This window comes from Aythya marila (assembly GCF_965140915.1).
Source record: "Aythya marila genome assembly, chromosome: 26".
In the NCBI taxonomy this organism is placed as follows: Eukaryota; Metazoa; Chordata; class Aves; order Anseriformes; family Anatidae; genus Aythya; species Aythya marila.
In genome coordinates, this window is record NC_139067.1 from 743,238 (window position 1) to 764,400 (window position 21,163).

Sequence of the window (21,163 nt, forward strand, 5' to 3'; positions counted from 1 at the left end):
CCGGGAGACGAGGCAGGATCCGATTCCAGCCCCAAATTAAGGACGTGCCAGCGCCAAACCCCGCGCCCCTCGCTCCCAATTCGGGGGCAGAAGCGCTCCCCGTCCGCTGCAGGCGCGGGGAAGGACCCCGAGCACGGGGCTGGAGATTCCTTTCACTGGGATCCAACAAAAACCTTGGCAGTCGCCGGCCTTCCTGCCGGAAACCCGATATCCAAGAAATAAACACGCTTCCCACTTTGAAGGGCTGCAGCGGGCTGCGGGGCCGGGACGCGAGCGGCTCCTGGCTGCCTTTGAGCCCCTCACCTGCCCAGGACGGCCCCGGTGGGTGCTCCTTGGGGGCTGCACCACGGCCCCGAGCTCCCCTGGGCCAAATTTGCCCTGGAAATGGGGCAGCGAGGAGCTCCAGGAGCTCCTGGCTCCTTCTCCCAGCTACGGGGTGGCCACGGTGGCAGGAGGGGGCTGCTGCGGCCCCGCTGCTTCCCCGCGGCCGGCCCCAGACGCTGACCGAGAGCCACGAAAGGAGAAGCAGCCGCGCGCTGCCCCGGCCTGGGATAATCTGCAGCTTCATTCCTTTCAGAGGCAGCCAACGCACAGATGTTCCCCAAATCCCCGGGGATGAGTTCCTCCCCAGCAGATGTGCGGCCCTGCTCGCCTGCCCCGCGGTGCTGGGGACCCTCGGGGGGGGGTCTGTGGGCCCCCAGCACCGGGGCTGGGCACGGCCGTGTCCTCTGCTCACTGCTGAGGCTGCGAAATCACGAGGAGGGGTCCCTCTGGCCACAACCGAGCCTTCTCCTCCTGGACGTGTTCCTCCAAGGCAAATATTGACGGTGACGTTGCCCCAAGGAGCCGTTCGATAACAGGCTGGGAGCCTTTTCCTGCGCTTTGCTGGCTCTGATTCCGTGCCCAGCCATCGCCAGCTGCTGGGTGACCTCTGCGGGAGCTCCGTGGCCTCGTGGGCAGGCACTGAGTGCCCGAGGAGGGCGAGCAGCCCGGCTGGGAGCGTGGGCGGGTGCTGAGGACGCAGGAGCAGAAGGCACCTGTGGGTGCTGCACCTACCTTGGCGAGGCAGAGCTCTCAGACACGATGTGCTTGGGGAAAAAAAAAAAGCAGCCTGCTGGAAGTGGGATGGGCGAGAGAAACAGCTGCAGGAGCTGCGCCGGGCTCCTCTCCTCCTCAGCGCCTTGTCAGCGCGCTGCAGCTGTGGCTGTCGGGGGGCAGCACCCGCGGCCCCGTCCCGCAGGCCACCTGCACGGCCCGGCTGGAGGAGAGGAGAAGAGAGAAGAGAGGAGATGTCCCGCAGCTGGGAGCCTCGCAGCACCACGCACGGCTCCCCCGAGCCGCAGAGGGCTCGTGCAGGAGGCCAGCATCAAAGCCGGGGGAGCTCTGGATGGAAGAGATGGGAAAAGCAGAGGACCACACACTTCTGAGCGCCGGCCTGCGCCTTCAGAGCCTCCAGGGCACGGAAGCCAGGAGAAATCCTGCCCTGCCACGCAGCCCCCCCTGGAAGCTCACCTTAACTGCTTCATTAAGCGTGGCTGGTGTTCGGTTTCAGCTCAGGAAATAAGCACAGAACGCCGGAGAGAGGGAAAGCAGGAGGCTGAGCCGTAAACCAGACAGCTCCCACAGATGTTCTGCGTAAAACCATCCCACCCTTCAGTGCTCCAGCAGAAAGAACTGTCACCGTGCACCAACGCCTTAAGAGTGGCACTTCTCTAGCAACCAAATGCTGCAGGGACACCGATTTTGCACATTTCAGCCAAATTCGGATGGAAGCAGACGTATCCCGAGGTTGTTCTGCAAAATAAACAGAGCTTTTAACGTCGTGAAGCTCGCAGGCAGATCTGTGGCCAGCGTGTTTCACTGCTGCTGAAACGCTGGGGAGAAAGAGGTGGAAGAGGAGGGGATTAAATCCAACCACCAGATGGAAAATAGCTAATTGGAAGGCTAATTACTGAGCCGTACCTGCCCCGCGAGGAGAGGAGCTGCTGTCCCTGCGCGGTGCCCCGGTGCTGGGGAGCAGTGCCACCCAGAGGGCTCCTCCAGAAACAGCTCCCTGCACCTCGCCTCTCGCCCAGAACAGCAATTTTTTCCCCTCCTGATCAGCCTTCCCTCTCTTTGCAGCCCTCTTTCAGCTTTCTTTCACTCCACTCCCTCCAGAGACAACCGAGTCTCACCAGACAGCGACTCCAGGTTAGGGCAAGGCTTCGGCAACCCTCGGGGCATTTATTCACCACGCCAGAACATAAAAATAACATCTTTAATAGCTTTATAGCTGGCACAGGTGGCATTCAATCTCACTTTTTATTAACAAGCTATGAAACAACACACGGTGCAGTTCCAAGGAGGGCAGCTCGGGCCGCGTGTGGCTGTCAGCCACGTGGCCGTGACAGGTTGGAGCTTTCCTCTGTTCATGTACATTCAGCGTTTATAGTCAGAAAGTAAAACCAACAGCTAGCTTTAACCACACACACAGGAAAGCCCGGGAAGGATGTTTCTGCTGGCAGCCAAAGTCTCCTCCTCTTGGCAGTGCACAAAAGCCCAGAAAATGTGGTTGTAACGCGGGTTACAAGAGACTTGCTGCAGCTACCGATGGCCAAACAGCACGTGACGGAACGCAGGAGCTTCTACTCACACCTTGAAGGAGCAGTTACTACGAGGAGAGCCCTGTCCCCTCCTCCAGGAGAAGCCAAGGCCAGGCCAGCACTTCACACAGTAAGATGTGGTCTAGAAACTGTCAGTGGGGAGAGGATTTATTTCAGGAACCCAGAACCCAGTGGGATACTTTACTTTCTGAAGTGCCTTCCCCAAACGACCTCCAGCAACCTCGCTGCTGCCCTCCGAGATGAGCCGGCTGCTGCTGTCCTCACACAGATGCAGACGGGGTGGTGGAGGCACCAAATGGTTGCGTGACTTGCCTTGGGAGGCAACAGCAAGCCAAAGGTAGACCGAGGAGCTGGTAGGAAAGCCCCTCTTTGACCAAACAGAACACAGCGTCAGGAACTACTACGCAGGACGAAAATAACTCCCAGCCACGCCTCACAAGGGGAAGGGAAAGGTTGAAAGCATCCCAGAAGGTCTGAGCAGACATGTAGCTGATGGCAAGAGTTAGCAGCGTCAGCCTGAAAGAACACATACGAATGTCAGACGAGAAGACAGTCCCCCACTCGCAGTCTGCATCCCAAACACGAGGCCGTGAACTCCTTCATGCTGGTGGCTGCATTCTTCCTCCATCCAGATGTGCTCGTTGCTCGCCTGCTGTTTAACTGGATGCCATCTCTCCAGCACCACTCGGTGCCACTAAGTGTTCCAGCATGTCCCTGTCACGTAGCTCCTCTCTAAGCACTGCTCAACGGCAGCCACGTGCAAAAACTCTTACTGGGGGAGAGGAAACATTTACAGGTCTCTCGTGATATTGTGATTTGCTTAACGGAGGGTTTAGTCCTCAGCAACAACAAAATCACTGACACTGCTGCGGATACACCTTGCTCATTGGCATCTCCATCCTGACAAATATTTAATTTCTTCAACCCAGTTATCCAAAACGAGCCCGAAGTAGCTGAGATACTCCAGTCACTTTCAACCTTTAATTTTCTTATCATTTGTTGGTAATAAAAATGTCCAGTTTCTAGGGGTACGCTATAATCACAATAAATTACGAGGCATTTCTGGCCTCTGCTCTGCTATGAGGAATTCCCTCTCACCGTCACGATCAGGTGCTGACGAGGAGGGAGGTGAGAATGCATAGTGTGAGGTCTCTGATCGTCTGTCCTCTGTGGAGGCCACTTTACCACCTAGTGGCCCTGCGCTGCTGAGGCCTCTGTTTTTCCTTTAGTTTCACCTGGGGCCTTGCTGCCATCTGCTTTGTTGGAATAATCTCGCTCTCCAAAAATAGTGCTTCCAATCCTGACGTTTGTGGATCCAACCTCGATCTGGGAGAGACAGAAAGGAGGAGTTCAGAGCAGGCTGCCACCACAGTCTGTAAGCAGTCTCCACTCCCCCCATCTCACAGAAGGACAGCTCCCCGTGTATCACCACCTGCAGCTACAGCCAGGGATTACTCTGATCCCCAGAAAAGTATCCCGGGACCAGGGGAGCTGTTCTTGGTGGAACAGCACCACCAGGATCTCCATCCAAGCAGAGGATGCCTGGGCTGGGCAGCTGGATGCTGCTGTGGGTAACCTGGCTCCTGGGAGGAGCACAGTGCGTGGGACTTACTGCGTGCTGGAAGTCTGTGGACATGCCCATGCTCAGCTCCACCTTCTCGATGGGGAGATTCAGCTTCTCACACACCTCCTGCCGCAGAGACAGCAGCACCTGGGAGAAAGGAGGAACGAAAAGGTGACACGTTTGGTGCCAGCCACACCAGCTCAGCTCCAAGGTTTCATGGATAACAATTTCTGTCTTTCTTTGAGGTCTCCTTCATACACAAGGCAAAGTTCCCACATTTCCTGCTGATGTGTGCTCTGCAGCACTATAGGGCACTGGAGAGTTCCCATTACAGGCTGCACTACTGACAATACATGTACCTACATCCTTTGAAGACAACCTATTATCACACCAGCACGACAGACGAGGAACAGAGACCCAGTTCCTCTGCCTGGCGCAGCGCTGTACACAGAGTGTGCAAAAAGGGCTGGCAGAAACCTCACCTGAAAGCAGAGGATTTAGGATAAAAATTGCCACATGAGGTGCCCCTGCCAATATCCTGCCTACAGCTTCACAGAAGAGATGAGACCAAAAACAAATGCACACCTGGCCTCTGTGGAAAGGAGCCCATCACCTTTAACGCTGACCCTGCACAGTCTGTACAGCTCTGAGCCAGGTGTGCATTTCTACCAGCCACCTCCAATCAGACTCATGTCCTGACTGTATCAGGAGGCCACACAACAGCTGACATTTTCTAGGAAATCTTACCTGGAAGTCAGGATTTGGCCCCTTGCTAAGGTCATGTCCGACGCTGCCAATTGTCATCAGCCCCACGAATTCCAGGCTCGGACACTTGTTGATGACGTGCTCCACGGCCGCTGTGGTGTCTCTGGGAGGGAGGCCATGCTTACCTGGCAAAAAGCGGGGTGATTTGTGCCAGGCTTTGCCAGAAAACTCCCCTCCCCACAGCCAGGCAGAAGCTAACTGATGGTGAAGTTTCATCTTAGCATAGAGAAACTCCTTAGGAGCACAAACCAACAAATCTCACTCAAGTTTCTCCTATCAAATCAGTGAGACAAACGCGCATATCGTCAGAGAAAGCGTCTGCCACTTACTGTCCTCTCCACTAGTGTTAACTTGCACCATGACTTTCAGCCTCTGAGGTGAGCCCTTCTTCTGCCACGAGCTGTTGACTCTGTCTGCCAGCTTCACAGAATCCACCGTTTCCAACATGAACAGGTTTGGGACAGCTACAGAGAAAAAAAACAGAGGCTTTGGGCTGCCTGTGCGACACACGAACAGAGGTATTTGCAGTTGTGCACAGCTAGCAGCAGACTATGGCAGGAGACAGCAAACAGACTGAATCAGGACTGAAAAACGGGGCAGTATCACATTGTTTCATTTGCTAATTGGCGTTTCTTGCTAGCTTGCAATCATTAGTACTAACGGGTGAGAAAGGTGGTTATTATCTGAACATTGGAAGAATACTGCCCCTGGGGTCAAACAGAGATAACCAGCTTACCGATCAACTTGTTGACATTATTTTTCTGCAGATGGCCAATGAAGTGCCACTTAATCTCTGGGCAAGAAGACAAAATCTGGAAGCAGAGAGGAGCAGTTAGGCTTGAGTGACAATTCCCCCTTCCCCTATGCAGCACTGAGGTCCCTGTTTGCCCACAAACAAAACACCAGACATCCACTCTTCTTCTTTCGTTTACCAGACACAGGTTTTGCTTCCCTTGCCAGGCAAGGTGCTTTTCAGCAGCAGGATCAAACCGCCTCCATAACAAACTCCCTAAGACAAACCAGGACTTTGAACAGCTCTTGGGACACAACTATGCAAGAAGAGAGAACACATACGAAACTATCAACTTACTCTGGAGTCCGATGCCTTTTCCAGCAACTCTTGAACCTAGAAGAACCCAAGACAACCTCTTGTTAAGACCACACCAGCCAAGATCACGCTGTAGGAGCAACCTCGCTGGAAGCGGGGCTCCTGGGGCCGCGTGCACCCCAATAAGCACAGTGCTGGGACCCCACGAAGGCCGGCACACTCACGTAGTTCTCCCCGAAGCTGCGCTGCCCGTGGCTGTAGGCGTCCATCACCATCTCGGCGGGCTTCGTCTTGCTGACGGCCACCAGCCGCGGCTGCACGTCCGGGAGGCCCTAGGGGGGCAAGGAGGTGAGGGGGGGGGTCCCAACCCCATTACATTGTCCCCCAGGCCCCCAGCCCCATTGACAGGCCGCCAGGGCCTGGGGACACGACGGAGGGACACGGGGGTCCCGTCACCGCCCGGGGGGCTCCCGTTAGGCCCGGGGGGGTCCCGTTAGGCCTAGGAGGGTCCCGTTAGGCCCGGGGGGGTCCCGTGGAGGAGCAGGCCCCGTCTCCATGGCAACCGGGGCCTGCCCCGGCGCTGCGGGCCCGTCTCCATGGCGACGGAGGCCTCGCCGCCATGACGGGCGGGCCTACCCCGTTTTGGGGGCGCTTCTCCCCCAAAACCTCGGCCCCTCACCTGCGGTCTCCGTGCCGCCGCCTGCTGTACCCGCTCGGTGACGGCGCGCAGCGCCGGGCCCAGCCCTTCCCCGGCGGCCATGCCCGCTCTCCACATCCCCGGCCGCCTTCCGCCGCCTTCCGCCACACACCCTCTTCCCGCCCCCCGCGCTCAGCCAATCGCAGCGCAGCGTCGGGGATCCTGGCCAATGGCAGCGGGCGGGCGGGAGGGCGGACGTCCCGGCGGCGCCGCCATGTTGGGAAGGTCGGGGCGTCATGGCGGGTGGTGCAAAGGGCACCCCAAAGGCGGTCAAAAGCACCCGGGGGCGCCCTAAAGGCACCCAAAGGCCCGGGGACAGCTCGGGGGTGCTGAGGGGAAAGGCTGGGTCGAGTGGCCCTGCTCTGGTTGCCTGCAGTGTGCTCCCTTCCCTTCCCTCAGGCCTTACCTGGGTGGTTGCCCAAATTTGCGAGCGCTGTGCCAGGTCCGAGGTCACTGCCGGGCTGTGATGGGCGGCGAGGAGCTGTCAGCATCCATCCTGCACCCCAATATCCTCCTCCTGCAGAGGAGCTGCATCGGGTTTCCACCAGTTGTAGCTTCATTGAAAGAGAAGGCGTCGAGCAGGCGCTGCTGCCAGGCTCAGGGCACGGCCCCTGCAGCAACCCAGGAGGAGAAATAAAGTCTGGTGGGCAGCAGCCTCGGCTGCTCGGAGGGCAGGTAGCCCCCGATGATGCAGAACTGACTGCGAGCTGCATGGCTTGCACAGTCAGAAGCAAAACGCCACAAAACCACCCCAAGATCCACCCCCCGAAGAAATGGGATTCTTGCCATCCGCACAGAGGAGTTCCTCTGGGGTGCAACTTCCAACCCTAAACAAACAAACAAACCATAAAACCAGCGCGGGCTGCACCGCTTGCTCTGCACGCCCTATTTGAGCAAGCAACTGTGAAGGCAGGGATGTGCGGTGGGAGATGCTTGGAGCGCAGCCACGGGACGCGGCAGCCACCCGTGGTAGCCACACAGTCCGAGCTAAGCCATGGGGAACTGGAGGCCCCAGGGCTGTGGGGCTGCAGACAATGCCAGGCTTTATCGCAGCAAGTCAAACGGAAAGAATGGGAAACTGCCAGCTGGAGCCCATTAACTAAAATATTTGCCTTAATGCGCAGAACTCGCCCTCCCTCCCCATATTCCGAGCGGTGACAGTATTTACACAGCTGTTCCCAAATACCCAGAAGGTTCCTGCCCTTTGTCTGGTAAAACATGACAATGATTTTCTGCAAACTTTACCAAATCCTAGACGTTTGCCACCGGAGCCTCGTTCCTGTGTTTTTCACTACCCGGTTTAGCTAAGCGGGGTCGAAACGCCTTCAGCGTTCCTCAGCTGGCTGCTGAGCCCATCACCTCTGCCCGTTTTCTGCCCGAGCTCTGCTTTCCAGCTCCCTGGGGAGGGAGAATTCTCACAGAGCAGCAGCCCAAGCACTCGTCGGCCCCTCATGCTGTTGATCCCCTGCTGATTTACCCCTGGTAAATCTTTTACCCCTGGTAAACCCTCCCCTGCAAATATATCCAAGCGCTGTGTTAAAGGTCGTCCATAAAACCAGACAAATTAAAATTGAAGGCCATTTTATTATCATAGCAAGTATCAAAATAAAAAGGCTTTTAATTCAATACGTAAGATCAACAACCATGCTGGTAAAGCATTACCACGCTCCCGCCAGCAATTCCCAGCTATCAGCAATGCCACAAACCTCTATTTGCTTCGTTAAACAGTGGTTTTAAAATTCAGATCTTCGTTTCAAGATTGCAAGATCATGGAGATTACGACAGAATGACAGTTAAAGAGTGAGATCAAATAAAGATTTACATGTAGTGACTACTCTGGAAAATTGAGGAAATTATACATATAATGAAGAATCTGAACAAAAAATAACAATCAATTTTGGCTTGTAAAGGCTGCTATTATTTCAACTTGTTTTTGCGTTTTCCACTCTTATTACAGTTTAACTAAATTACTCGGTTTTCAGTGATGCAGAATCATGACGGTTCCATAATGGTTTAAAAATGTGGGTTTGAAATTAATAATACTGGCTACTCCTTTTTCTATTCTCCCCCCTCCTCTGAGAAATACTTTAGCAGTCATGTTTTCAATTAAAAAAGAATCCTTAAGACCTATTTATTCCAAACTATTGTTTTACTGTAAAGTCATACAAAAACATATTTTATAATACCACTTTGGTTTATTTGGGTCTTTTCATTAGTGAAAACACTTGCATAAAAAGCAGGTTTTTTTTAGTTACTAATGGAAATCCTTTATGAGAATGTAGAACGATCCGAAACAAAGGTTTAGGTACTCAAAAGATTTAGGTACCATCACCTCATTCCTGTATTTCTGCTATTCCCTGTTCATCATCTTCCTGCAGAGACCAATTTACAGAAGTGAGTAATATTTCAGCCTACCTATTGATGCAATTTTGGACCACTGTTTTCTAGTGTATCAGTCTGGAGATGGAACTTTTCTTAGCTCAGCTTTTCCAGCAAATACAAAGATGACATACAAGATGGACCTTTTCTCCAGCAGAAATCGATGGTATCTTTTATTTTGCATTTTCAAGTATCAACTGTCATTCTCCTGACAGGGAAAATAAAGCTGAAGTGAAAATACTGGAACGAGCAGCAGAAATTCATCTCATTTCTATCTTAGTGTGACTGCCTTATTAAAAAGACTAATGCATATTTAGAACACTGAAGAGTGAAACCAAGAGAAGTAGGTAGCAAGCATTTAGGGCAGAAGATCATAAATTCAATACGTTGGTCCCTGACCAACTTAGTGCTTTCTCTTTCATCATCTTATATGGGTATATTGGCTGCAAATTATAACAGCAATTAATAAAAACAGGCTCTCCTGCCAAGTGGCAGATGGATCTGCGGGAGAGGATGAAAAAAAATTCTCCTGAACTTTTGTCTTTAACACCCCCTCCATTTTTGTATCTGTGTAAACTAAAAGCCTCTTTGCATCTGGTATGTGAGAATTAACCAGTTTTCTGAAGGGAAAGGTACACTACATAGCATTGTTCTGACCAAAGAAGGAAAATTCCTCTTTGAACAGTCCAGCAACAAGAGGTTGTCATCTTTGCCCTGTAGTTTTTCTCAGGATGATGCTTTGTGTCCTTTGCCACTAGCAAATCTTCCTCTCGAGATCTATTCTAAAAAATGAAAAGAAAAAAAAAGAACCAACAAAGCAAACAAACAAAACCAGTAAAACTGTTCTGTTCATTTCGGTTCACCTCAACGTTATCTCTAAAATGGAACTACAAACACTGAAATCCAGTCGGTCTTGCAGACCAGCAGATGATGTGCTGTATGACCGTGGGCCTGGTCATCCAAGCAGATACTCACTAGCAAGGCTTTTTGCAAAGTCAGGGTCCCTGAGACAAAAATTCTTTTTCTCTCTAGTTTTTCTAACTATGATGACTGTGACAAACACACTTGCAGTCTGGTTTTACCAGGAGCTAAGTCCAATTAGCCACTGGCAGGCCACTGCCCCTGCCAGCATACCTAGCAGATAAAACTGCTGGCAAGAAAATTCTGACTCCCCTTTGCCCAACCCAAATATGACAAATGGAAAACAAACCAGTGTTATGATGCAGAAAATGAGTAGTTTGGGCCACTACCTGCGTGATGCGTGGTCTAAGGTTTAGATCCCCCTCCAAGGTAATTAGGTAACCTGCAGCACTTGACTACAGCTATTACAGCTCACTGTGCGCGTGGTCTTAGCTGCCCTACTGAGGTAAAACACGGGGGCTTAGACCTCAGTAAAAGGTGGTTTCATGTATTTGCTACACCTTGCACTCAGGATGGGCCTGGAGTGTCCAAATAAACCGTTAGTCCCAGCGCCACAGAGCACAGGCAGTGACCCACCATCTGGCCAACGTCCGGGCCTTCAAGCAGACATGGGTAGTGTACAAAAGTCTAGCACCTTTTGTGTTTTTTTTTTTTTTTAAAGGGGTTTGAAATTAAGTACTGGAAATTTCCAACTAGAAACAAAAAAAGGTCATAGCAGCAATCCCCCTCCCGCCAAAATCTCAAAACTTACTTACTTTCAACTGCTACAAACCACCTCGATCCAAAATCAAGTACCTATCTAAGCTGGCTGCAGAACAAATAGCCTAGCTAGCCTCGCCAGAGTAACTGGGTTTATGAGCCCATCGGCAAGGAGAGGTGCATCTAGCAGACATATCTGGAGCAGAGTGCTTAGAAGTTACCAGAAAAAAAATACCCCATAAATACCAAAGTCATTGTGTCCAATTGTCATACAAAAGATTGAGAGGATTAAGTCTTATCTTAAGTCTTTCAGTACAGGAAAGGGGGAAAACAAAAAGGAACTTCCCAGTTCATGTTTCTTTAGATATAAAACAAATATAAATGTTTCTTTTCAGTTGATGTTATGAAGCAATTTTTTTGTCCTCACTGGCTCCTGCCCCATCCTCTTCGTGGATTCCTTCTGCCAGTCCCTCTGCAAATTTAGTCTGGCTACCTGCATAGTCCATGAACATGTTGGGGATGTCTTTGCCAAAATATATCTTGCTGTTTGCTGCAATGGCCTTGTATTTCATCAGCTGCAAGTACTCAGGAGTTAACTTCATCTGCACAAAAAGAAAACAGATCACCAACAGCTCAGATTCTTTCCAAAGCAAATTTCTGATGCGAGCATACAAGGCATCCACTTTTCCAGAACACTCGTGGGCACGCTCATCCTCCCTGCAGCTGAAGAGCTGGAGTACCCAGAGGGCAGCTCTCCTTCAGCGTGTCTAAGCAAAGCTCCAAATTTCAGTGACTAAATGGCAAAATGAGAAAGTGATGGGAGCAGCTGGGGAAAAGTTCCATCCACAGAGATGGAGAAGCTCTAGAGCTCATAACTCACTGAAAGCTCTTGCAATGCGAGCTACTAGAAAGAAAAACACAACTGGCTTTTTTCACAGAGTAGATTGAAGGGTTTGTTTCAGAAAGCAGCAATCATTCCTTCAGGATAACGACACTACAGCAGAGAGAAAGGAATAACTGGGACAGAACTTGTGCACAAACATCTCAGGCCTCCCGCCATTCTTACTGACCCTTACAAAACAAAGTCTTCCTGCTGGGACGTCCTGGGAACTTGCTGGAGGCAGTAACAAGCCTGGCAATTGTATCCATATATTTTTTTTTGTTTCCAGCGTTTTGTTTTGACTTTGTTTTTGCAGGAGCAAGACTTTGCCAGGCTAATTAGTTTGGTGTATAAGAACAGCTCCATTTGTTGTTTACCTGAACGTTTGTTTGCTCTAAGCCTGTCTGTCACTTGGGAGATCTCCCTGCCTTGACTACCTGCCAGCTCGCAGATTGAAATGAATCAACACTTCTGACTACAAAAGGATGAAAGGGCAACGCTGAAACCAATATTCTATCCCCAGCACCTGGCAGATGTCTCCAGACATAACCAGGTATTTCACATATCCTGACACAAATGTATCTGTCGAGAGAAGACCTTGCAAATAAGGATCTAATTATTGTTTCAGTTTCAAAGATAACTTCTCTGTCTTTGGCTTAAATGGCAAGACACCACGAGCAAACAAAGACAGACTGCTTTTTTGCTGAGCTCTTCTGTATAGCCTAATGTAAGGAGCCCTGCTTCAAGGCACAGAATAAGGAAACAACAATACCTTGTTGGCCTCGGCAACTTTCATAGCAGTGTAGCATTCAGCATCAGCTCGTGCCTTCTCTCTTGCAAGAAATGCAGCATCTGGAAGAAAACACGCTCCCGCATTCAGATTTTTATTTCCAGTCACGTTAGCACCATTTGCAGCTGGAAAAATTTTAAAGCAGCCAGTACCACATCTAAACCATAAGGGATACAAGGGCAAGAGGGAACAGAATGGGAAACCCAGAGACGGGATCTCCCTTTACATCTAAAATGCTACAGGATGATAATATTAAATAAGTAAATTGTATCTGCAACTGAAGGCCTCAAAGCATTTCATAAACATAAGGTTTTTATTACCACCCTGTCACACAGGCTGAGAATATTCTTTCTTCTCTAGCCAGCCACTAACTCTCGTGCTGCAAACGAAACAACTGTTCCACTGCAGAAGTGGTATTTACCCACGACATTTGCACAGGACTCCAAGAACAGTACAGCAGACTGCTCTACAGATGAAATTTGTTGATGCGAACGCAATTCCCCAGATGGGATTCTGTCTGGGATACCGAGGTTAAGATTCTGGCACACAGAGGCAGGCAATTTTAACCTTTACAGGCTCTGCCCCTTGGACAGATGTTGGAGAGCTGTCTTGCTGCAATATCAAAAATTGCGTCAAGGGTCTGATCCTGTGGGATACTGAACTTCCCTGACGGCTAGCAAAGACATGCAAATAAAGAAACACTTCCCCTTTCTGTATCACACTCCTGTTTTTTTCTTTTCATGTCAGATGACACTGATGTGGTATCAGGCCATCAAGTTAAAGCTGAGCTTAATCTGTCTGATTCAAGGTGATCCCTTTATGTTTCTTCTGTAACAGGGAGACAATATAGTATAAATATACACATATAATGCACAATTATATTTGTAATACATGCTAGACTGGATCTGAGAGCAGCACAGCTGGACAAGCCACTTGTTTACCTATACTAGCAGGGAGTTGCGTGAGCAGCTACACTTAAAAATTGGATGGATTTTCCTGAGACTTCCACTCCTCTGGCTAACAATCAGAGCGGTCTGTCAGGAACACTGGAAAGAATGAGGGAGACCTGAATCCTCTACTGGCACGGAGTTGAACTGGCATGGAAGCTCCCCCTCCCTCTTTTCTTTAGGATCTTTAGGTCAGTCACTACAGAACATTTACTTACTGGAAGTTATCACTCACCTTCAATCTCTGAAATTCGTTTCTCTGTTTCTTTTTCCATCACTTTCTGTCCGTAAGTTATTTCAGCAACTTGTGCAATTTTTTCTGCCTCTGAAAATGAAAGAGAACAAGTCCACATTGTCATCACGCAGTCTTCCTATTGCTAGAACCAACTTTACCCATGGAAACCCTTCCCACCCTCTTCTGGTAGCAGTAAATTGTGGGGAGAATTTTCAGCCCTCAGAAGGTGTCTGCCTGTTTGTGGATAAAGCTGGAACCCGTTTGAGTTTCCCTGGAACAACATCAGATCAGCAGCAAAAAGCTGCAGCAGAGAAATCACCCAACAGCAAACCAGGTGCATGCCTTCCCCTCCCAGTTTGGATTCTATTTTCTGCCTATCCCACCCCTATAAGCTACTGCCTTCAGGGAAAGCTGTACAGACCGATCAGGGCCTTCTTCCTTTCTGTCTCCGCTTCCTTCTCTACCACCTTCTGCTTCTGTGCTGCAATCAGGAGCTTTGTCTTCTCGCTCTCCCTAAGGAGCCAGAAACAGTCAGTTACAAAACACGAGCATCTCAGGTGGCCTGGCCTACCTCACCTTCAGGGTGAGCCGTTGGCTTAATCCTCCTTCAAGTGTGTGGTTAGGGCAGACAGCAATGAAAGTGAGCGCATCTACCTGCAGAGCTGCATTTCTAAACTAAAGCACCTTTTCCTCCCCTTGATAGCAGGAGGATTTTTCAGTCAGGATGGTGTGAAACATTCCCTGCTACTCTCTGCAGACTGCCACAATGCCTTCCAGCAGAGGCACGTCACAGAACAACATCTAGACTATACACACATGCAAGCTTAATGGGTTACTATTGACAAGGACACTATTAAAACAAAGTGAGAAATTAAAATCCTGTAACTTGCCCTCACAGCTTGTTATAAATTTCCCACAAGACAGATGTATATGGCTTTGAAATCACTCTTCATTCAGTGAGATGGGTCTGTGCGTTTTACTTGCTAAAGCCTTTTCTATCTCACTGCTTTCTGCACACACTGAGAAGTTTTAAAAGCGTGTGTGTACATATATGCAAAAAAATTAAATACTCTGTTCCTGCTCCCAGTCGGGGAAGAGAGATTAGAGTCAAGAACAAGTCCTTCTCAGCCGGATTTATGGTAACAGATAAAAACAGGCTGATCTGAGATCCCATCATGACCTTACCGCACATGACTTAGCACGATACCAAAAGGTCAAGCAGAATGGAGGAGAGGGATCTTACTCTGGCCTATATAGACTCTGTTGGCAGAGTGCTCAGAGAACATAAGCATTTCTGAATGATCAAGTGCAAGAAAAGGCAGCTGGCTCACAGCACTGAAAAGGGATCAGTATGTCAAGTGCTATTAAAGAAAGTTATTTCAAAGCTTTGCAGGTCCTCAGCCCGTTGAATCAACAGTTTCTCCATCCTAGTCAAACAGCAGGATTAGCGGTGGAATCCATCCACCTGCCACTCACTCGCATGCTCGGGGAAGTGTTTGTAAAATAGGGCCAGTGTCAAGGGGAAGGAGGCCCCGGGAAAATAATTCCTGCACTCAAGTGCTCAAAATGGAGCAACACCCTAACTCAGCAGTGACCTGCCAGCCATTTACAGTGACAGCCACATCTGCTGCAGCCTCGCCAGCCCCTTTCTGAAGGGCAGCAAGGCAGCACGAGGCTGAGCACAGGCCTGGCAGAGGGCACTCTGATCAGTGCACGCTGTGAAAACACATTAATCTGGATGAGCGACTCCTTTTGGTAACAAAGGTGCAAGTCTCAGGCACTTACATGAGCTCATAATTCCTCCGGATTGTTTCAGGGATGTTTGGCTTTGTAACTCGAACTGCCTGGAAAGAGAGACAGAAGAAAACATCGGCAAGCAGCCAACAATCAAAAGGCAAATGGCCCTGAGGCTGCAGAGGGTGGGGGAGCTAACGCTTATGACAAGCTCTGCCAGACAGAGCTTTTACAGGCTGCAGAGATTGTGGCCAGCTCCAAACTACAGAGAGCAAACACCGGACCCACTGATCTCCTGACATGACAGCAGGTTACAGCCTGTGTGAACGAGTAACCAGGGAAACACCGAGAGAAACCCAGCGCAGCAAAGCCATAAGGGGACAGAAATGACACTGCTCTCATTCCCCACATTAAACAAACTGGACCTTAGAATCATTAAGATTGGAAAAGACCTTTTCAAAAGGAACTTTATAGCTGTACTTTAAAGCAATTTTCTAAAAGTTACAGCTTATTTCCTGTTATCCCTTAACCCTCATGGGCTGCACATCTCCAAGCAGAACCCTAATTACCTGTATAATTAATCCGGGGGCCATGGTAGTTAGGTCTTGCTGCAATGCCAGTTTAAGGTTTTCATCAATCTGATCTGATTGGAAGGAAGGAAAAAAAAAAGTGACTAAAAGCCCCACAAAGGCAGCTTGCTGCCAACAGGTACAGAATTAGCTGGAACAGCTCAGATTTCTTATTCCTGGAAAGTAACTGGAAATGTAAGCTTGGTATAGAAGTGCTGGGCTGAGAAAGACCATCCCCGACCTCAGGGCAGGTTCACATCTCGGCACGTCACGCAGCACTGACCACTGGAAAGGACTTGGGAGAGACCACAAGAACATGGCCAGCATAAAATGAAGACCTTCCCAGTTTCCAATAACCTGCAACTTGGACTCTTTTTGAGCCAAAAGTAGCATTTTTATGGTAAAGAATCTCTGTTCTAACCCACTTCCCTACTGATACCTTCCCAACTGGATCCTGAAGTAGATGTGGTCCAGCTAAATCATGACTGATTAGTGACTGTGCCTGTGCCAGCAGCAGACAAAGAAAATGGAAAAGGAGAAATGTAAAATGGCTGCATTAGTTATTTTAATAGGCTGCAAAAATTTCATCAGTAAAGCCTGTTTGGCTCAATGCAGAACATTTAACTCCAGCACAGCTAAGAAATTTCAAAAGGAAACACAAAACAAAACCCTTCTTCAGTGAAAAGCTCTAAGGACAGCAGTGTTTCCAGTTGGGGCCTGCTGAGAAATGCAGAGGGAAAATAAAATGTAATAGCCTTGAAAGTGATCACATCGCACTCCTTGATTATTTGCTTTGGTCCCAGTTTAGCTAGCTGGAACTCACACTCACAGTGAAGTTCAGCCAGGAGTTTAGGAAACAGCTGTTATCAGTTTCCTGCACCTGCTTGCAGATGTGGGGGCAGAGAATGACATAAGTCTGCCTGAAATGGGCTGTGCCCCATTTCATAACGCTGGAGCCAGAAAACATCCAGCTCAGACTGAAAGAGTTACACAGGGGTTTATACAAGTTCCTTCTGTGCAAATTGGTTGTCTTGAGTCCGTTTCAAGCAGTTGTCGTCAGCAGCTGCCGACATCTGGAGCCTCCATCGACAAAGAACCAGAACATTCACCAGCAGCCCCGTAAAGGAAGAGGAGGGGGAGCTGAATCCTAGTCCCACACTTGGTGCGGAGGCCCTGTGAGGAAGGGGACAGCCAGGCTTCTTGGAAAGCCTCGCTTACACAGAGAAGCGGTTTGCAAACACCTTGTACTCTTCCAGGCACTTGGCGCTAAAAAATCCCAGCCACTAATTCTGTCAGCCCTGGGTCCAAACCGGTCACGGCAACACTTCAGTGATGGCCAGCAGCGCTGCGCTGCCAGATGCTGGAAGGGATTTCTTATCAAAGGCCATAAAGCAAGCACTCGGCCTGGCAGGGACTGGCCCATTTCTCCTCAGAAACCAACACGATTCTCCAGGCTCTCTCGTGCTGTTCTCCAAGTGTTTGTGCTGCCTGATTTCCCACTGGTCTGGAGAGAGGAAGGGGAGGTCAGCCGGCCCCCGCCAAGCAGCCCTGGTTTCTAGCACTCACTCGCAGAGCCCAGGAGCTGCAGCGATGTGCATGACACACCAGTAATCAAACCCACGGGGCTTTTGGTACCAGCAAAGAACAGAAGACTGGCTTTTCCTTCTGGACTATTAAATCCTGCCCCTGATTAACCAGTCACATTTGCTAAACACACGTAACACAGCAGAATTACTGCTCCCTCTCCTAAAACCCTCTGCTGCCACTGGCAGGTTTGGGGGATTTTTGTTGTTGTTGTTGTAATACAGTGAAGCACTCAGCACCAGAAGATGATAAGGAGCAAATAGCTGTAACTGGTTAACAATTCCAACCAGACTGGTATGTAAAAGGCCCAGCAGCTGGGGCAGTGACTTCTGTACCAGCACAACATGCAGAGAGCTCACAGAGACATTGCTCAAGGAGCCAGCAACCAGGGAGTGAAAGGCAGAGGCAGCTCACCGAACAGCTCGATGTAGACCTCCTGCAGTGTGTGGACACTGCAGAACTGGTTCAGCTCATGGTGAATCTTGTTGAAGATGAGAGCTTTGTCGTAGTCAGCAGTGTAGTTCTTCACTATGTCATAGACTGCAAAAGGAGACATGGAAGTGGCGTTAAGAGCTGGGACAGAGGGATGCCACGGGCTGGGTGCTCGCAGGGGAAGGCTCCTGGCTCAGTCACAGCAGCAAGAAACACAGAGCCAGGCTGAAACGAGGAAAGCACCTCAAGAGAAGGCTGCACCACAACCACCCACTTCATTCAGGGGAGTTTTAATTACTGCTGGTATTTCATCGCATCCCAATCCATATTCTGCCACATGCCTTGTAAGCAGAATGACACCTTACTAACAGCAGCCCTTTCTGCATTATCTGCAAGTCTCTGTCCTGCACACACACACACACACACACACACACAAAAAAGCCTGCCCTGGTCATTCTCTTCGTGTGTCAGACTCCAGCCTTCTGCCCACAGACACCCCGTCTCCCCTGCCCCTTGCACACCTCGTTATTCAAATTAGAAGTTCTTCAGCAGGATTCTCGGGGGTCACAGGGGAAGAGCTCACCTGCACTTTGGATCAGGAAATTCACCACCTCAATTCGGTCAAAATAAATCATCACTCCTCCGCTGCAGAAGGAAGCAGAAGAAAAACGAAAGGGGGAAGTTTGCTGGAGGCCACGAGCTCTGCCCTGCAGCCGGTGTGTGAGCGGGGCACACTCCCCTCTAGCGGGGGAGCGCAGCACTCGCACCTCCGGCAGGCACCGCTGCGACACCACGGCAAGGACCTGGGACAGGCTGCTGGTGCCTCCAGGAGCTGGATCACGAAACGTGGATCGAAAAATCATCTTTTTAGAGGAAACTCCATGGAAATACAACCCCCCGATTCCTTACCTATTTTATACCAAGCAATCCACTTTCCTGCTGTGCTCCAGCTCAGGCAAGCACGGTAGGAGTATCTTACTTACAAAAAGAATATAATTTTTGTAATATTATTTTTTTGTCCATAAGTTGGTAAGACAAAGATGATTGTGGAAGGTGCAGCCTGTTTGTGGCAGAAGGTAACTGCACTGAGACCTAGAGTACCAAGTCCTGCAGCACCTGCATTAATGCCAAATGTGGAGGCTCAGGGAGTTGGGTAGGGCTGGAGGTGGGAGATGGAGCTCCTGAGGAGCAGGTCCTGCATTTTAAAGCCAGGCTGTGTGTTTAAAGCACACTGGGGTGAGGAGGGGGATAGGGAAAAGACCCAAAAGGAGCTCAGCAAAATCAGGGAAGCGCAGGGACAGAAGCTAAGCGACTCACCTGGTCCCGCAGGGCACATTTTTCACCTCATCCGTCTGCAGCGTGGTCTGGACAGAGAAATACTTCAGAAAAACCCCTCTGGAGCCAGGCCTCCCACAGCAAACGGGGCTGGCCTGGAGCCCCCCCAAACCCCCCCGGTCCTCCCCAAACCCCCCAGCCTCACCTGCACCGACTTGTAGGACGTGATGAAGGGCAGCATGAGGTGGAAGCCGGGCCCGCTGGTGGAGGTGAGCAGCGCCCCGCCGCTGAGGAGAGAAGGGACAAGGAGAGAAACGCGGCCGTCAGCGGCGGCCCCGCACCGGGCCGGGCCTCGCTTAACCGGCCCGGGAGAGCCCGGGGGAGGCCGCAGCGGCCGCCTCACCGGTAGTAGACGCCGATGTGGCCCTCCTCGATCTTGTGGATGGCGGAGAGGAAGGCGGCGGCCAGGCAGCCGAGGCACAGAGCGGCGGCGGCCCCCAGCTGGGCCATGCCCGGCCTCGGCGGGACGCGGCTGCCGCTGCCCGCCCGCCGCGCGTCATCAGCCGGCGCCCGCCGCCGCCTCGTGGGGAGCCGCCGGGGGGCGCCTCAGGGCCCGGAGCTCGCGGGGCCGCGGGTTCGAGACCCGCCGGGGTCAACCGCGCAGCCCCGCTCAGTGGGGAGGGGGCGATGTGGGGGCACAGCGGGACCTGCAGCGCCCCGGCTGGGTGTTGAGGACGGGGAGAGCCCCTCACAGGAGGTTTTTCTATGAATTGGGCTCTTGCTCGTGTGCATGAAGCGCCACGCTGAGCCCCTAGGCACTGCTGAGCCCCCGCCGGGGTCTTGTGCCCAGAGAGATGCCCTCACAGGAGGTTCTGCCATGAACTCAGCTCTTCCTCATGTGTACGAAGCACCACGCTGACCCCCTGAGCCCCCAACAGGGTCTTGAGGCTGGGGAGACCCCCTCAGAGGAGGTTCTGCCATGAACTGAGCTCTTGGTTGCATGCACAAAGCACCACGCTGACCCCCCTGGGCACTGTTGAGCCCCCACCAGGGCCTTGCGTCTCGAAAGACCCCCTCAGAGGAGCTTCTCCCATGAATTGACCTCTTGGTTGCATGCACAAAGCACCACGCTGCCCCCCATGGCACTGCCGAGCCCCCAGCTGGGCCTTGTGTCCAGAGAGACCCCCTCACAGAGGTTCTCCCATGAACTGCCCTCTTGCTCACACACACGAAGCACCGCGCTGTCCCCCCAGGCATTACCAAACCCCCAGCTAGCCCCAAGGCCACCCAGCAGGGTCTGTGCCCCCCAACGAGCCCCCCGTGGCCTCCCCGCCGGGGCTCGGCTCTCCCACAGCAATCTGTTCCCCATCTGGACCAGGCCAGACCGAGGGGCAATAACGGGGAAAGTGACAGAGCACGCGAAGATATATTAAATCTTCCGCATCTATAATTGTTGAAGGGGACTTAAAAAACATAGGAGAGACGTATAAAATGTCAATAAAGTAAAATAATTTGATCTTTACAGTTGATAGATCTCCTAGGGTTATATATAACAAACCTGTCAGAAGGATTCAGCGCCGTTTAGAAGTAGGGAATGAAATATCTGCTATATTTGTCAATCCAAATTTTACAGCTCTTAAATAAGCGCAAAAGGGCGCCAGAGATGAAATACACCCTGTATTAGATTTTTTTAAAAAATGCTTGCCCAGATTTAAGGCCCTGATAAAATGTATTAAATCTTTAAAGGTTTTAATGAATCTAGTATGTGTTTCATAAATCAAGAGCCTCTGCTCAGCCCCCTCTCAGTTTAATAAGGGTAAACTAGGAAATTGCTCTGAGCTGAAGCAAAATACATTCATATAATATTGAAAAGTAATAGATTTTTAAATGTGGGGTGTTCTGGCTCGCAGGCGAGGTTTTGCTTCATAACATCGGCGCTATATCATTACCCTGAATGGGAAACCATCTGTGGCCACGTGTTTAACAGCATCAAGATGTGAACTAGCACAAAGGTAAATATTATTTGTAATAATCCTGAAAA

The 21,163-nt window shown here is 50.8% G+C and overlaps 2 protein-coding genes across 2 annotated transcripts; both read right to left on the reverse strand.

Annotated features, from left to right (window-relative positions):
- Positions 1-2,216: 2,216 nt before the first annotated feature.
- Positions 2,217-6,776, reverse strand: PLPBP (pyridoxal phosphate binding protein). The gene is made up of 8 exons (XM_082779631.1): positions 6,660-6,776; positions 6,205-6,312; positions 6,023-6,058; positions 5,669-5,744; positions 5,262-5,396; positions 4,915-5,057; positions 4,216-4,314; positions 2,217-3,929 (listed from the first exon to the last, which is right to left on the reverse strand). Exons 1-8 carry the CDS (start codon positions 6,753-6,755, stop codon positions 3,792-3,794), a joined length of 831 nt encoding a protein of 276 aa, XP_082635757.1. The 5' UTR covers positions 6,756-6,776; the 3' UTR covers positions 2,217-3,791.
- A 4,188-nt stretch (positions 6,777-10,964) lies between these two features.
- Positions 10,965-19,654, reverse strand: ERLIN2 (ER lipid raft associated 2). The gene is made up of 11 exons (XM_082779508.1): positions 19,526-19,654; positions 19,328-19,409; positions 19,165-19,211; positions 18,431-18,492; positions 17,830-17,955; positions 15,832-15,905; positions 15,314-15,372; positions 13,950-14,041; positions 13,529-13,618; positions 12,329-12,408; positions 10,965-11,278 (listed from the first exon to the last, which is right to left on the reverse strand). The coding sequence occupies exons 1-11, from the start codon at positions 19,630-19,632 to the stop codon at positions 11,078-11,080; spliced, it is 1,020 nt and encodes a 339-aa protein (XP_082635634.1). The 5' UTR covers positions 19,633-19,654; the 3' UTR covers positions 10,965-11,077.
- Positions 19,655-21,163: the final 1,509 nt, after the last annotated feature.

Bases quoted from the DNA above. Each gene is read 5' to 3' on its own strand.
- ERLIN2 (XM_082779508.1), bottom strand. From the start codon at position 19,632: ATGGCCCAGCTGGGGGCCGCCGCCGCTCTGTGCCTCGGCTGCCTGGCC. The intron at 14,042-15,313 runs GTAAGTGCCTGA...CTGGCTCCTTAG, and splicing joins CGGAGGAATTATGAGCTCAT to GGAGAGCGAGAAGACAAAGC. The intron at 11,279-12,328 runs GTATTGTTGTTT...CTTTTTGTGCAG, and splicing joins AAGTTGCCGAGGCCAACAAG to ATGAAGTTAACTCCTGAGTA.
- PLPBP (XM_082779631.1), bottom strand. From the start codon at position 6,755: ATGTGGAGAGCGGGCATGGCCGCCGGGGAAGGGCTGGGCCCGGCGCTG. The intron at 6,059-6,204 runs GTGAGTGTGCCG...GGGTTCTTCTAG, and splicing joins GCAGCTTCGGGGAGAACTAC to GTTCAAGAGTTGCTGGAAAA. The intron at 5,058-5,261 runs GTAAGTGGCAGA...GCTTTTTGCCAG, and splicing joins TAACACTAGTGGAGAGGACA to GTAAGCATGGCCTCCCTCCC.